Raw genomic sequence first — 17,897 nt, forward strand, 5'->3', positions numbered from 1 at the left:
CAGGGTGCGCACAAGGTCGCCCAGTCATCAAAACATTACCGAGTTCTTCACCCGCCACCCACCACAGCTGGCCCAAGTCAGTGATAGTGATAATGATAGTGAGGATATGGACTTATATGGACTTTGAGGGGTTTGACAAAGAGGCCCTGCAAGCCTCTGTGGTGGATAGTGATACAATTGATACAAGTGATACAGGTGAGGGCCAATAATCTGCCCTCTGCCTCGGAACCAACCCCCCATCCCCATGTGCCCAGCCATCTTTTCTACTAATGTAAGTGTTAAAAAACCTAATATTATTGATATTTCTCTTAATTATTAATTGTGTGTGCATACCATCATAAAATTAAGAAGTTATTTTTACTACAACGTAGGTATTGTGTCTGAAAAAGTGGAGTTTGGGGGTCGGCCCGGTCTCTATTTCAATTAATCCCATATGTTATGTTGTTCACTTTACGCGTTTCTCACTTTACACGGGCCGCCGTGGGTTCAATTGACCGCGTAAAGTGAGGGTTCACTGTAAACGAAAATGATTCCGGGACTTAGAAACCTTCCATATCAGCATAGGTTAAAGAAACTAAACTTGCATTCCCTAGAAAGACGAAGAGTGCGGGGAGATATGATAGAAGTATTTAAGTGGGTGAAAGGAATCAATAAAGGGGATATAGATAAATTTCGTATAATATCCGAGCAGGATAGGACTTGAAGCAACGGATTTAAGTTGGATAAGTTTAGGTTTAGGAGGGAGATAGGAAGGAACTGGTTCACAAATAGGATGGTGAACGAGTGGAACAAGCTTAGCAAGTATGTAGTTAGTGCTGGAATGCTGGAAAGTTTCAAAAGGAGACTCGATAGATTCATGGATGATAGAGAGTGGTAGTAACTCTCGACAGGAGCTGCCATGCACAGGCCAACCGGCCTATTGCAGACTCCTTATTTTCTTATGTTCTTATAATTCTTCAAATTGGTGGTCCAACATTAACTTTCGGATTTGAGGGCCCATGAAAATGCCAGCTTTGATATTTTCATATGTGACTGATGGAAATTCCCTGCATATGTACCTGAAACAATCATTTTCCTTTATCTAGGGCTTTTACAAATTGTTTCATTAACCCTAGTTTCATATGCAAAGGAGGCAGCAGCACTTTCTTAGGGTCAATCAATGGTTCATGTAGACTATTTTTTGAACCTGGCACAAGAGCCTGTCTAGGTGGCTAGTGCTTTTTGTCCCAATGTTCACGTCTTGCTCTGCTGTCCCACTCACACAAAAAACATGACATTTTCGTGTATCCACTCTGTTGACCAAGCAACAAAGCATTGACTGTGAAATCTCCACAAACCAACCAACCATGATCTTTGTAATGAACTTTCTCTATAAGTATCTGCAAATTTTCATAAGTTTCCATAAAATGAACAGAGTGAGCCACAAGAATTGATGAAAATACATTTCCATTATGAAGTTAAACTCCTTTGAGACTTGATTTTGAAGAATCAGTGAACAACCTCCATTCAGTAGCTGTATAGGTAATGCCAAAATAGTTAATTAAAGCAGACACATTACTACAATAAACCAAGGAGCCTTCCTCTGGCAAAAATTGAACTAGTTCTTGTTCACATTGCCTATACCATAAAAAATATGTCCCTTTGCTCAATAAATTCTTTGATTTCAACCTAGATCCTAAAAGTTCAGCAGACTCCTTTGGTATATTCAAATCCCTAACCAGATCGATAAGTTCACTCTGGGTAAACACCTCTGGTACATCACTAATATCTTTGGGTTGATAAACATCACTTCCGTTACCTGACGATGAATCACAGTCAGATTCTGATGACATGGACTGCATCACATCTGGCGGAATGGGGACTGGAACCTCAGGACCATGGCACTGGTCTCATGGCAGATGGAATCTTGTGATAAATGATTCCTTGTTTATTTTTTGGCATTATATCCCTCTATCTTCACGGAGCAAAAATAACAGTCCTCACCATGATTTTTAGGCTCCCGCTATACCATAGGCATAGGACTCTAAATGGCATAACTTTTTTCTTACCATATTTCCACAGTCTTAAACCTTCAACACAAGTGCCACATACTTTATGTGGCACCCATGGTTTATCTAAATTACCTATTTTCACTCCAAAGTAGGCAAAATACAATGGTCCCTCAGTTAACAAACAATTCGTTCCAGAAGGTCGTTCGTTAACTGAAAATATCGTTAACCAAACCCATTGTTTCAATGGGATATTGGGTAATTGGTTCCAGCTCACCAAAAAGTACATACAAAGTAAAAAAAAAATGCAGTAAAGTACACTTACTTTGAGGTGTGTATGTAGGTTCCTGGTTGATGATGATGATGATGGGAATTAGAAGTCGGGGTGAAGGAGAAGAGAGAAGAGATGGAAGTAAGGATGGAGGAGAAATCACCTTTCAGGGGACTCATGATTGATGCCGTCATTTCACCAATAAAATTTTAAGTTCACTAGGTGTGATTCTAGATTATTTTATTTAAATCAACACTGCACTGTGCTATATATTATCAATATGGTAACTAAATTTCAGAATGACCAATAATTTCAATGTAAAAATGCAAAAATATTCAAGACACCAACAAAATAGATGTTCACTCCACTGTCAACAAAGCCAGACTGACGCCTGGTGGCTGAGTCAAGCGGCTGATGGGCGCACAAAAAACTAGTTCCCTGTACTGCATATATTATCAATATGTTAACTAAATTTTAAAATTGTAATAAAAAAAGCAAAAATATTAAAGAGCACAACTTTCTTGATATTTCTCCACTGGAAACGAATGTAAACATAGAACAGATTACTGAATTGGCAGACTAGCCCATCAGCTGATGCACACAACAAAACGTCTTGTTCGTAAGGATTTCGTTAATCAAAGTTTTGTTCGTTAACTGAATTGAAGATCCTTATGGGAGGTAATTCGTTAACCGAAATTTTGTTAATCGAACCGTTTGTTAACCGAGGGACCACTGTATGCATTTTTCACGAATGCGTTTATTTCTTGTCGCTGCCTATGCACAACAAAGCACCCACATATGTAGCAGAATACGTTTGGATTGTTCAAACTTGTACTCTATTAGAAATTGCTCATGGATATCTTAAAGTACAGGACTGGCCAACTTTGACAAGGAATTTGACTAGCTTATAATGCTGAGACTTGACATAAGCTGATAGTTTGATGGATGAATGTAAACTAAATGGATTATTAAAATGGTGATGTGATTTTTCATGAAATTACTGTAGTGATATTCACATTGCTTCCTCTGCCTCTGTCTTGTATACAGATCCCCACACAGTAGTGTATTAAACCAAAGGAACTTAAAAAGCCTTACTTGACATTGTAATAGTGCAGAACCCTAGCTTTTCATGGGAGACTTTAAATATGGTGACATCAACTGGAGAAATGAATACACACCTAATAACCTAAATAATCCAGCCACTCTTTTTTTTGTAGAAACTCTGAGAGACAATCTTTTATTCCAACATGTTAGAGATCCAACTCAATACAGAGGGAAGCAAATACCCAAATTGCTGGACCTCATCATAACTAACAAGGAGGGTGTGGTGGCCAATCTGGAACACCTAGCCCCAGTTGGCACCAGTCACCACGTAATGCTGTCCTTCAGATTTAACTGTTACTTGGTTCATGACAAAACCAGACCAAGGTTCAAATATTACAAAGGAAATTACGGCGGGATAAGGGAGGAGATCACTGGTCTGACTTACTAAGTAATAAGAATGCGTATGCTATGCTGAATATCATAGCCAGTAAAGTAAACCATTCTATCAATAAATATATACCTAAGACCAAATCCAGTGCCTCCAGGAATACAAGGAGACCGCTACACATGAACCATATGGCTGTCGGCAAAGTTAAGAAGAAAACTCAGGATTTCGAGACGTGGGTTAGGACAAATGATGAGCAGGACAGGAAGATGTATGCCAGATCCAGGAACCGAGCAAAGTCAGAGTGTAGAAGGGCTGGAAAAGAGTGCGAGAGGCAGATTGCTAGTGAGGTCAAGTCAAACCCAAAGGTTTTTACCGCTACGCAAGGTCAAAATTAAAAATGCGAGTAGGCATATCGGACCTGGGGCTTGAAGATGGTAGTTATGCAGATTCAGACCAGGATAAGACGGGGGTGTTGAACAAATTTTTTTCATTGGTGTTCTCGAGAGAGGATGAGAACAATCTTCCTGCGTTTGAGGAAAGACGGTTTGACACAGAGCTGACCCACATTGTTTTCTCAGACGAGGTTATAAGAAATACGTAAACTGTCAAAGCTAAAGATTCACAAGAGTTCCGGCTCAGATATGGTACACCCCAGAGTGTTAAGAGAACTGTGTAATGAGCTTGCGGAGCCCCTTAAGATCCTGTTATGCAAATGCCTGGAGGAGCAAAAGGTCCCCAATGACTGGAAGATGGCTTATGTGAGTCCTATATTCAAGAAAGGCTATCGTCACTCCATGAATAATTATAGACCAGTGAGCCTGACCAGTATAGTGTGTAAAGTACTAGAGAGCATCGTAAGAGATGCCATGATGGAACATCTGCTACGAAACAACCTTGTAAATGAATGCCAACACTGTTTTATGCTGGGAAGATCCTGCTTAACACAATTACTTATGGCACTAGATATTTGGACTGAAATTCTAGAACAAGGCAGACATATCGACAATATATACCTAGATTTTGCCAAGGCTTTCGACAGCATATGCCATGAAGGGTTGAGAATTAAACTGGAAGGGTACTGGATTCAGGGAAGTGTCCTAGCATGGATTGGAGAATTTCTGCATGATCGCAAACAGTGCGTGGTGATGAATGGTACGAAATCGTCATGTGTGTCTGTGACTAGCGGGGTACCCGGGCAGTGTATTGGGACCAATGATGTTTGTTTGTTTCATTAATGACATGCCAGGAGCTATACACTCCTCCATACAAATGTTTGTGGATGATGCCAAGTTATTTAGGGAAATTAAGAACCAAACAGACTGTGAGGAGCTGCAGAAAGATCTCTTTGAGCTTCAAGAATGGTTGAAGAAATGGCTGCTAAGATTTAATGTCACAAAGTGCAAAAGGATGCACCTGGGCTGGACCAATAGTAAGGAGGTGTATCACATGTCCCAACAGGACAAAGAGACTGCATTAATTGAGACTGAATGTGAAAAGGACCTGAGTGTGTATGTTGATAATGAACTTAAGTTCTTGGGCCATTGTGAGAAGAAGGTGAATCAGGGAACAAAACTATTAGGTCTTAAAAGAAGGTCGTTTAGATATCTGGATTGTCCATCGTTCGTCACGATCTTCATGAGCGAGGTGTTTCCCTGTCTGGAGTAATGTCACCCCTGTGTGGTCCCCAAGGTATGCTAGAGACTGTCAAGTGATTGAAAATGTCCAAAGGAGGGCCACCAGACTGGTGCCTGCTCTATGGTACCTCAGTTACCCAGAGAGATTGGAGCACCTGAAACTACCTATATTATACTACAGACATCTCAGGGGGCACTACTCAGTCGAATGTACATACCTACAGCTGGCGGACGTCTGCCACACAGGGGTCACAGTTCAAGGTGGCAAAGATGATACTAAATGTAAAAGTAAGTAGGTTCCAAGAGATGGTGCGAATTGACAAAACCGTGACTAGCCACTTATATAGTACCTTAGTGCACTAATATACAGGTTGTATAGTGTCTCCTCGTCTTACGACGGGGTTCCATCCCAACGACCAGGTCGTAAGTGATTTGGTCGTAAGTCGAAAAGGCAAAAATAATACATAGAAATTCTAAAATTAAATACAGTATTACCCAGCTTTACATGGTTGCGGTACCTTGCCACAACTGGACTTTCACTTATATACGCGGTGAAGTATAATTTTTTTAAATTTTTTTTTTATTTAGCTCATAAAATTCATACAAATTACCCGGCCAGAATATAATTTACATTGCTGGAATTCTTACAATACGATGATCATTTTGAATATAATCATCATGGATTTTGCATTAGACATAAAAATTTTAGATCTAATGTAATAATTTGGTTTACACAAAGCAAATATTTTATCCTTTGTGCAGAATATATGAAGTTTACATTCAAAATATTCCCTGACCTGCAAGGAATCCAGAAATGTCAATTATATTATCCTAACTTTAGTCTGAGTTATTATTTATTACTAAAAATGTAAATATACTATTTTCTCCCAAAGCTTCTCTGGTAGGGAGGGAAGGTGGGGGGTAGGTTGGGAGGGAGGGACCGACCCAGCTAGGGCGGAGTATTTTGATTGACAGATAGTGTCCTTGACGAATATTTCTTTGTTTATTTACTGAAGATATATGTTTTAGCTCATAAAATTCATACAAATTACCCAGCCAGAATATAATTTACATTGCTGGAATTCTTTCAGTATGATGATCATTTTGAATATAAACATCATGGATTTTGCATTAGACATACAAATTTTAGATCTAATGTAATAATTTGTTTACACAAAGCAAATATTTTATCTTTTGTGCAAAATATATGAAGTTTACATTCAAAATATTCCCTGACCTGCAAGGAATCCAGAAATGTCAATTATATTATCCTAACTTTAGTCTGAGGTATTATTTATTACTAAAAGTTAAAATCTAGTATTTTCACCCAAACATCTCTCTGGTAGGGAGGGAAGGTGGGGGGTGGGGGGGAGGGTTGGGACCCACCGACCTAGCTGGCGTGAGTGTGGGAAGGGGGGGAGGCGAGGTGGGGTACTTTGATTGACAGATAGTGTCTGAAGAATATTTTTTTTTTTATTACCTGAAGATATTTGTTTTAGCTCATAAAATTCATACAAATTACTCGACCAGAATATAATTTACATTGCTGGAATTCTTACAATATGATGATTATTTTGAATATAAACATCATGGATTTTGCATTAGACATACAAATTTTAGATCTAATGTAATAATTTGGTTTACACAAAGCAAATATTTTATCTTTTGTGCAAAATATATGAAGTTTACATTCAAAATATTCCCTGACCTGTAAGGAATCCAGAAATGTCAATTATATTATCCTAACTTTAGTCTGAGGTATTATTTATTACTAAACGTTAAAATCTAGTGTTTCACCCAATCATTTCTCAGAGAGGTAGGAGCTAGTGAGCTGGGAAGAGGGGGGGAGGGGGGATTTGAGTCCATTATTTGAATGGACATTAACCTGGCGACTGTATTTCTCTTAAATATTAATTATGTGAGCATACCATCATAAAATTTAGATGTTATTTTTACTACAACATAGGTATTGTGTCGGAAAAAGTGGAGTTTGGGGGTCGGGCCAGTCTCTATTGGAATTAATCCCATATGTTCTGTTGTTCACTTTACGCGGTTTTTACTTTCCTTCGGTACCCTGTGGGTTCAATTGACCGCGTAAATCGGGGTACTACTGTACAGTACAATAAAAGCAATGAATAATGAAAAATGAATAAAGTGTTACTGTGCACTTACCTTTAACATAGTCAGCTGAATGCACATGAGGCCTCATTAATTTTTTAACTAAGCATGGAGACTACATTAATTGGATGGAGCAGAGGAGAGGACAGGGCTGGGTGGGTCATCAAGTTCGCTTTCTTCAGACAGGCTAACATACCGTACTTACTTGTTGAAGGTAGTTGAAGGTATTGGATCATCGTTTGGGAGTGAAGAGGCAGCAGTGGTGGGAAGTGAGGGACTCGAAAATACGAAATGTGAAAAATATTTTATATGATCATGGCCGTCGTATGTCCGGGTTGTCGTAAGTCGAATGTGTTGTAAGTCGAGGAGAGACTGTATACCTATACTGTGTATGAGAAACGTAAGTCACAATATTGTACTTACATTTGTATGTGGAAGTTTGGAGCTTGATGAAGTGGTGCACTAAACATGGGAGATATCTGGTTACTGAAGCATAGGTGGATCATCAGGATCACTGGTGGAAGAGGGTGAATCAGTGGCGGTTGGTGGAGAGGTGGGTGGTGGAGTGGCGCGCGACCTAGAGGTGGCTGTGGCTGGGAGGCGGGTGGTTAAGTGGAAGGTGGCTGGGAGGAAGAGGAGGGTGGAGCGGCAGCATAAGTAGCTGGTTCTTTCTTGAAAAACATGGTGATTGGAAGTTGTTTTCTCTTGGCTTTGAGGTTTTTAAACATTTCCTGGTTGAGAAACAATACTTGGTTGATTCCTTGGACCATCTTAAGGCTGCGTTCCATGGAAGGGTCGTGGTCAACAGTGAAATCATTCACCATCTTTACATGACAAAATAGTTCACCAAAATTTTCAAAGCCCCAACCTTGTTGTAATTCCACAATGTCTTCCTCTTCCTCAGCAATTTTTACCAATTCTTCCAAATCCTCTTCTGTCAGTTCCTTTCCATGCCCATCAATCAGCTCTTCCACATCTTCAGCAGCCATGTCCACAAACACCTCACCACCTAATTGACGTGCAACACTCACAATGTCATTCACATACTTTACTATGGACGGAAATTCCTGGAAGTTATTCAGACACTAAGGCCATAAGGTGCACCAACAAGCGTTCACTGTCTCTAGTTTGAGTTCATTGAATGCTTCACTGATGTTGGTAATGCAGTCTGCAATGCTGTACTCCTTCCAACACTTGCTAACATCAATGTCAGGGTCTGCGTCCATGGCACTATGGATACGACCAAAAGAGCGACGTGTATAATATGCCTTGAAGGCACGTATTAAACCCTGATAGAGAGGCTGAATAAGAGCAGTGGTGTTAGGAACACCACCTCTACACCTGGATGGCTAAACTGCAAACTTTCTGGGTGACCTGATGCACTGTCTATCAATAAACACTGGCAAAAGGTTCTTGTTTTTACCCTTTAAAACCTTAGGGTTTGCTGAGTGGTAAAACAAGCCAGGCTTGATCATGTGGCCACCTGCATTGCCACAGAAGATGAGCTTCACTCTGTCCTTGACTGCCTTGAACCCAGAGGCACACCTCTCCTGTTTGTTTATCTATGTTCTACCAGGCATTTTCTTAGAATATAAACCAGATTCATCAGCATTAAACACTTGCTCTGGTCTATAGCCTTTCTCTTATATTATTTTCTTTAGCTTGGCAGGAAATGCATGTGCAGCTGTGTGGTCAGCTGATGTGGCCTCTCCAGTCAGCTTCATATTATGGAGCGAGAATCTTTTCTTAAAATTCTCGAACCAACCTTTACTGGCACTAAAAGTTGGTTCAGTCACTGCACTAGCCCCTTCACCACCTGTTGACTCATAAAAATTAGCATAAAGACTTTTAGCTTTCTCACGAATCATGTTGCTGTTGATCAGAAAATTTTTGCAGTTCTGTTCCTCAGTTCAAATGTTCAGTGCTTTCTCAGTTTTCACAATGTTCTTGTCACGAACAACCTGCGCCACTTTAGCACTTGCAGGAGCACTCGCTTGAACAGAATCATGAATTGCTTGTTCATTCTTTCTTATGTACCACACTATGGATTCGTTCACACCAAACAACCGACCAACCACGGCACCACTCATTCCTTCTTTTAACTTGTCTAATAATTTAAATTTCTTTGCCAAGGTCATCACTGACTTTTATTTTTTATGTTTCACTCCACTAGCATCACTAGCACTGACACAAGGCAGTTTTTTCAGGGCCATTTGTACAAAGAAACACGAAAGTTTTGAGAGGATGCTAGGTCACGGGTACTGGATGAGGGCAAACAGAGTGAGATGAGACGCCGCGGGCGAGTGAGGTGACTCATTGCGCTGTGGGAGATGGCTCGCATGCTAGCCACCAGAGCCACCAGCTGCTTATCGCGAATCGTCGAAATCGTGAATCGTAAACCCGCGAATGGGAAGGGTCTACCGTATCTCCAAAAATATAAGGGTGGCATGTTTTTCTATGGCCATGGAGATAGATTGCATGCTGGAACCAACTGCTATGAGGTTTTCTTAAGTTCAGTTGAATTCTGGGATCACTGAAGATTATGCACCCCAACTTATTTCACCTAATGATTCAAATATCTAACCTAACCCACCCATACCTTCAGGATGTTTAATCCTCAGGAGAATTAAGTAAGCTGGGAGGTCGGATCTTCTGATGATTCAAATTCTATACAGTACTGTATTAAGATTGTTGAGGTCAACATGAAACAGTAAAAAGTTTAGTTGAGCACAACCATTACAATGCATTTAACAATGAGCAGTAAGTCCTCCCTTAACGTCGTGGTTCCGTTCCAGAAAACCACGACGTTAATGGAATCAGTTTTCTCATAAGAAATAGATAAAATACAAGAGTTACTTTCCTGAGCCTACCTTTGCTCCATGAAATACATTACATATACTGTACAGAAATTCAATGGCATTTTTATAGAAAATAGTATATATATATATATATATATATATATATATATATATATATATATATATATATATATATATATATATATATATATATATATATATATATATACATATATATATATATATATATATATATATATCTTATACGCACACTTATACACGTTTTATTTCTCATATTTCTCACCGGTGCCTCGCCAGAACCAACTTTCACTTTCCACGGTTCATCTACCCATATACGCGTGAAATATAATTTTTTTTTTTTTTTTTAGCTCATAAAATTCATACAAATTACCCGTCCAGAATATAATTTACATTGCTGAAATTCTTACAATTTGATGATCATTTTGAATATAAACATCATAGATTTTGCATTAGACATACAAATTTTAGATCTAATGTTTACTCTGAATAAATATGTTATCTTTTGTGCAAAATATATGACATTTATATCAAAATATTCCTGGTCTTACAAGGAATCCAGCAATGTCAATTATATTATCCTACTTTAGTCTGAGGTATCTGAGGTATCTTAATATTATGGAATTTATAATAGTGCTCAAAATGTTGAAACTATCATCCGCTGGCCGTAAAGTTCTCTTCCTTCGATCCTTCTCCCTCTTCTTCCTTTACGTCATCAAACAAGGATCTGGCCTTATGCTGGATAACCATAAGGCTCACAGGCGCATTGCATTGATATTGGTCCTCCATCCACATAGCCAGCATCTTTTCCATCTTTTCAATCATGGAACTTCAAGTACGACTTGTCTTTTGTTGCACTTGGAGAACTACCACTTCCAGCACTAGCCTTAATCTTGTCCATGTTGGTCTGGATAGTACACACTGTTGTGGGGGATAGTCCAAGAGCACCAACAATGTCCACCGCACGTTCCCCATTTTCAAAATGGGTTAAAAACCTCCATTTTCGTAGCAAGGCTGATGGTCTTACATTGCTTCTTTACAACACGAGTATCAATAGCACTTAATGGGTGCTTGGAAGCCATTTCGAATGGTTAGAGTACAGTAGTACAAGCAAAAACACTTGAACACGTAAGAACGCTGTGGAAGCCTAACAAAGACTGGCGTACGCTGTGTGACGTTCAGCGAGTGAGGGGTAACGCGCCAAGCTGAGAGAGCATAGCTCGGCAAACGAGAGAGGGTGATGCGCTGTAAAAAGTAGTTCATGACGACGCAAAAACGACGTTATATGGAGTCGTCAGGACGTTATCCGAATTATTGGCATCTAAAGAGCAGCGGCGTTATAATGAAACAACGTTAACGGGGGCAACATTAAATGAGGACTTACTGTACTCATGCTTTTTTTAAATCTGTAAAATATATGTTTTTACTGAAGTACCGGTATCCTTATGCTTTGTAAAAGAATACTGTACACAGAACCTTTCCCACCATAAAAAAAAAAAAAATAAAATAAAACGGTGAATCCGTTGCTTATATCTGGAAGAGTCTGGGACTCCTTGAGAATTCAGTGAGTCTCTTGGAAAGTTAACCAAGGGGTCCTGGACTCTCCTTACCCTACCTTATCTATCCATACCCACCAGGTTATTGCTCCTGTTTAAAGTTAAGGAGTTCCATACAGTGTACTTCAGTCACATTTTCCTTTGGATGTAATATGGAATAAAGTAAATAACTTTATGCAAGCAGAAAGATGTCCACCAATGTCTGGTGTTGGAACACTTTTGCTGTCACTTACTTTTATAATGTTCCATTTTATTTCACAGGGTGGTTATATGGCAGCCAAAATAGCTAAATTGGAGGACCAGTACAAGACATCAGTCAAAGAAAGGAGTCAAGGAATATTTAATGCCATAGCAATATTTGTGAATGGATATACAGGTTAGTGATTTATACTTGATATAATAATGAACCATAATGATATATCTGTACCCTACTACTGTACACTATATTATGGACTTTTTCATTGTAAAATACTGTTCCTGATTATTGGTGAACACAGTACAGTACAGTGGCAGCACAACACTATCTGGCTTCTTCTTATCTCAGCATTACACCTTTTCACATATCCGTTGAGACATTGTTACATAACTATTTGACAAATTTCATAACCGAATGACAGAACACATATTGAATGACAATCTAAAATAACTGTTCGTTCATGCTAACGGAAATGATTGACATAAGTTATGAAGTTGACAGACGTGAACAATAAACCGACAGTCTACATATAGTTTGAGAATGTAACAATTGGAGAATGACATACCACCAACAGTTATTTTAGATTGTCATTCGATATGTGTTCTGTCAATCGGTTATGAAATTTGTCAAATACAGTAGTTATGTAACAATGTCTTAACGGATATGTGAAAAGGTGTACTGATTTATTAATTAGATGAGAGAATTACAACTTACTGCATGATACTGCTTCAAAGCTACTGTACCAGCCACAGTCTTATTTTTAATGGACAGTTGTTTAATCAACTACAACTGTACAGTGGTCCCTCGGTTAACGAACACAATTCGTTACAGAGGGTCGTTTGTTAACCGAATCCATTGTTTCAATGGGATATTGGGTAATTGGTTCCAGCTCACCAAAAACTACATACAAAGTAAAAAAAAATTGCAGTAAAGTACACTTACTTTGAGGTGTGTATGCAGAAGGTTCCTGGTTGATGATGATGATGGGAATTAGAAGTGGGGGTGGAGGAGAAGGGAGAAGAGAAGGAAGTGGGGATGGAAGAGAAATCACTTTTCAGTGGACCCATGCTTGATACCATCATAACACCAATAAAATTTTAAGTTCACTAGGTGTAATTCAAGATTATTTTATTTAAATCAACACTGCACTAGACTATATATTATCAATATGTTAACTAAATTTCAGAATGACCAATAATTTCAATGAAAAATGCAAAAATATTCAAGACACCAACAAAATAGATGTTCACTCCACTGTCACTGTCAGCCTTGTGGATGAGTCAAGCATCTGATGGGCGCACAAAAAACTAGTACCCTGTGTTGCATATATTATCAATATGTTAAATAAATGTTAAAATGACTAATAATTTTAATATAAAAAATACAAAAAATATTAAAGAGCACAACTTTATTGATATTTACTCCACTAGAAACGAATGTAAACATAGAACAGATAACTGAATTGGCAGACTAGCTCATCAGCTGATGCACACAACAAAACCTGATGTTCGTAAGGATTTCGTGATTTGAATTTTTGTTCTTTAACCTGAATTGAAGATTCTTGTGGAAGGTAATTCGTTAACAGAAATTTCGTTAACCGAATCGTTCGTTAACCGAGGGACCTCTGTATTTATGTTCTTTCAGTAGAAGTAAGCTGATGAATTAGGGAACTTTATTTGATTTAAAATGCATTGAGTCATAAAAAAAATTGGTAATACACTAATATCTCTGTTAGCTGGAAGCCCTCAAACCCGGAAATCTCCGATAGCCGGAATTGAAATTTGCTCGGAAAATTATTCCCAAAGCCGGAATTTTCCCAAAATTTCTGGCTTTAGGAAAAAATTTTCCGAGGTTGAAAAGCGAGAGAATTTTCTGGGAATACCAGACTGTTTACCTTTTTAGTAATAAATAATAAATCAGACTAAAGTTAGGATAATATAATTGACATTGCTGGATTCCTTGTAAGACCAGGAATATTTTGAATATAAATGTCATATATTTTGCACAAAAGATAACATATTTACTCAGAGTAAACATTATATCTAAAATTTGTATGTCTAATGCAAAATCTATGATGTTTATATTCAAAATGATCATCAAATTGTAAGAATTCCAGCAATGTAAATTATATTCTGGCCGGATAATTTGTATGAATTTTATGAGCTAAATAAAAAAATTATACTTCACCCGTGTAAAGGGGTACACGCACCGCGGAATGTGAGCATCCTGGGTTCTGGCAGGGCACGGCGTAAACGTGGAAACGCGGAATGTCGGACCGCGTAAAGTGAGGGTTGACTGTATTATTTTTCTTTATACCACCACATTATACATGCTTTGTTCTTTATTTTGATATATAGTACAGTACATGTTAATGAACACAATAATACAAGGAAAATGTGAATGGAAATCGAGATGTTACTAAACATTTTCCTACTTTTTCAACTGATACTAAAAAAAATGGATTCAATTTCAAGAATTTTCAATTTTTTTATCGTTTCATACAATTTTTCAGACAATTTTATGCTAGAAGAGATCCCATTATAATTAATAAAACATGTCCATGGCAGTGAAATGAGCTCTAAAAAACGTCTATATTTTTTCAACGTTTTCTCGGCAAAGTCTCCGAGGTTGAGCGGAAGTTTTCATGCATGTTTGTGTCTCAGGCTTCGAGGTTGAGAGAGTTAAACAAATTCACTCATAGGTGGCCCCAAGGCCAGCCATCCTTAGACACGAAGAGCAGTCATTATTATTATTGTATCGTGCACGACCAGCTTGTGAGATATACAACTCCTCCCTGACTTACGACCTACTCGACTTACGACCACCCGGACATCCGACCTCTCAGTCGTACCAAAATTTTGTCAAATTACGTATTTTCAAGTCCCGACGTCAGTGATTGCGCTGTGTACTGACAAAATTTTCATTTGTAATTCACTTTAAAATGGCTGGCAAGCTTAAAAGTGAGAGTTTTGTGGTGCTGAGAAGAAAAAGAGAGACCCATTTTAGATTCTCTATGTATTATTTAAGCATTTTTGACTTTCTGCCATTTTGCCTTACTACCTGTATTTGGGTCCTTAACCAGGTCATAAGTTGGGGAGGAGCTGTATAAGAATTTTGTAGCGACTGAAGAATAACTATTATGATTTTAATATAATGTAATTCAGGTATAATTTATTTAAACTACTGTAATATGAATTGAATGTAATGTAATATAAGGTAATGCAATATACTTAATAGATGCTTATACATTTTTGTAACTGCTGTAGTTGTTTTACTCATGTAACTGTTGTTGAGTCGGCTGGCTGACGTGGCTGAACTTGGTTCGAGACTTGAGCCGAGACAGCTTCTTTCTGGCAGCCGATATATATACTGGTGGGTGGTCTCGGAACGATCACTCATTCTCGTTCCGTGCTTGAGCGCAGTTCTCCTCACCACACAAATAAACTGATGGATATAGCCTGAGTTTTTCTGGATCCAATACTACAAATTGTTTTTTTATTTGATTTCCAAATTTCCCTGAACTTACCCGCAGGGGGGTGGGGTGAATGCCTACAGTAGCCTCGGGGTTCATTATCTCGATTAGAGCTGGTTCAGTTAGCCCTCTATTATTTAGGAACCTACCCAGTACTGTACTTATAGTTCTAAATGGGGTATTGTTGTACTACAGAATGAGTTCAATCCAGATTGATGTATAGCATTCAAATTAAGTGAAATATGAATGCTCTCATTCACATTCCTGTGGATTCAGTCCAGATTAAGCGATACAATAATTGTGGTCCAGATTAGCGAGATTTGCCTGTGCAGAGGGTCCCCGACTTACGAACATCCGACTTTTGAATGCTTGCCGATACGAACGGGGCTAAACTTTAAATTTACAGTATTTTATTTACTTGATGACTTATTTTTTACTTTCACTTTCTATTTTTTGTCATTCTCTTTCTTCTTTTCTCTTAAATTTAGTGATTTTAGATGTATATAAGGACTTAGGTTATGATATAGTGGGATTTTAAACATTGTTCTGTAAGTGTGGTACAGGTAGTAGGCAGCTATCAAACAGGGAGGTACTACCGCCTGGGAAGATATTGGAAGCATAATGTGTTTTCTAATGGTAGACCCTGCTGCCATATGGCATCACGAAAATTGTGACCAAGTCCCAGGTTGCTGATCTGTCTTTCTGCCTCATTTACATACAATTGTAGGGTCTCAATTGTTAACCTTACCACATGCATACCGGTATAGCATTTCTCAATATTGATTTTTTTTCATTCTTGTATTTCTTTATATTTATTATTATTATTATCAGTGTTATTATTATTATTATTATTATTATTATTATTATTATTACCATTAATACGGTCAACCCTCGCTTTACACGGTCCCACATTCCGCGTTTCCACATTTACGCGGTACCCTGCCGAAACCGGAATGCTCACATTCCGCGGTGCGTGTACCCCTTTACGCGGAGAGCAGCTGGCGAGCCGCGCCATTTTTGGATCCAAACCTCCCGCCATCTCTCCCGCCCTCTTCCGCCATCCGCCATGTTGTGTAAGCGGCGCGAGCAGGGTGTGCACAAGGTTGCCCAGTCATCAAAACATTATCGAGTTCTTCACCCACCACAGCCGGCCCAAGTCAGTGATAGTGATAATGATAGTGAGGATATGGACTTTTATGGACTTTGAGGGGTTTGACAAAGAGGCCCTGCAAGCCTCTGTGGTGGATAGTGATACAATTGATACAAGTGATACAGGTGAGGGCCAATAATCTGCCCTCTGCCTCGGAACCAACCCCCCATCCCCGTGTGCCCAGCCATCTTTTCTACTAATGTAAGTGTTAATAAACCTAATATTATTGATATTTCTCTTAATTATTAATTGTGTGTGCATACCATCATAAAATTAAGAAGTTATTTTTACTACAACGTAGGTATTGTGTCTGAAAAAGTGGAGTTTGGGGGTCGGCCCGGTCTCTATTTCAATTAATCCCATATGTTATGTTGTTCACTTTACGCGGGCCGCCGTGGGTTGAATTAACCGCGTAAAGTGAGGGTTCACTGTATTTTATTTTACTTATTATTTTAAATTTTATTTTGTATGAATTATTATTATTATTATTATTATTATTATTATTATTATTATTATTATTATTACAGTGGGGTATGCTATAACGAACGTAATTGGTTCCAGAACCTTGTTCGTTATAGCATTGTTTGTTATAGGATTAATCCGTTCCAGGCCCCCAAATACAACCACTTAACACTGAAAAAATTCTGTGGAAAATGTAAAAAATACGGTACTTTATCTTACCTTAGTGTTGTTCAGCATGCAGGACAGGAGGCAGAGGGGGAGGTGGGAGGAGAGAATTATGGAGAAGAGGTGGAAGGAGAGGAGTCATCCTTCCTAGCCCTCTTTGGTGACTGTCTCACAGGCACTTTGTCTGTAGGTTCTTTTGTTACCTTTGTAAAGAAGGAATCCAGGGTTGGCTGCTTCAACCTTGATTTCTGGACCTTCCAAAAGTAGTTCATAACATTGTCATTAAACACACTGATGGCCTTTTGCACAGAACCAACATCAGGATGATAATACTCAGCAAGTTTGGACAGTTTGCTCCAGCAAAAGAACGCATCCTTGAGATCTTTGGCTGGAATGATGCGGCTTTCCTCCTCCTCCCCTGACTCCTCAGAAGTTAAGCTCCGCTTCAGTGTCTCAATTTCCTCTTTGTGAAGCTCAAGCAGCTCCTCAGTGGACAATTCCTTACTGTGCTCTTCCACCAACTCCTCAACATCATCATCATCCACTTCCAGGCCCATGGAATTGCCCAGAGACACAATTTCATGAACAACAGCCTCTTCTTCTAACTCTTCGAAGT

General features: G+C 38.7%; 1 protein-coding gene across 1 annotated transcript in view; it reads left to right on the top strand.

Annotated features, from left to right (window-relative positions):
* LOC121866255 (DNA repair protein REV1-like) overlaps window positions 1-17,897 on the top strand; it is a gene marked incomplete in the record, with an annotated part of 281,011 nt that overhangs the window by 2,613 nt on the left and 260,501 nt on the right. The window contains 1 exon segment of the mRNA XM_042365872.1: window positions 12,098-12,212. Within this exon segment, the coding sequence (XP_042221806.1) occupies window positions 12,098-12,212 (115 nt within the window).

This window comes from Homarus americanus, unplaced genomic scaffold, assembly GCF_018991925.1.
Source record: "Homarus americanus isolate GMGI-L3 unplaced genomic scaffold, GMGI_Hamer_2.0 scaffold32583, whole genome shotgun sequence".
In the NCBI taxonomy this organism is placed as follows: domain Eukaryota; kingdom Metazoa; phylum Arthropoda; class Malacostraca; order Decapoda; family Nephropidae; genus Homarus; species Homarus americanus.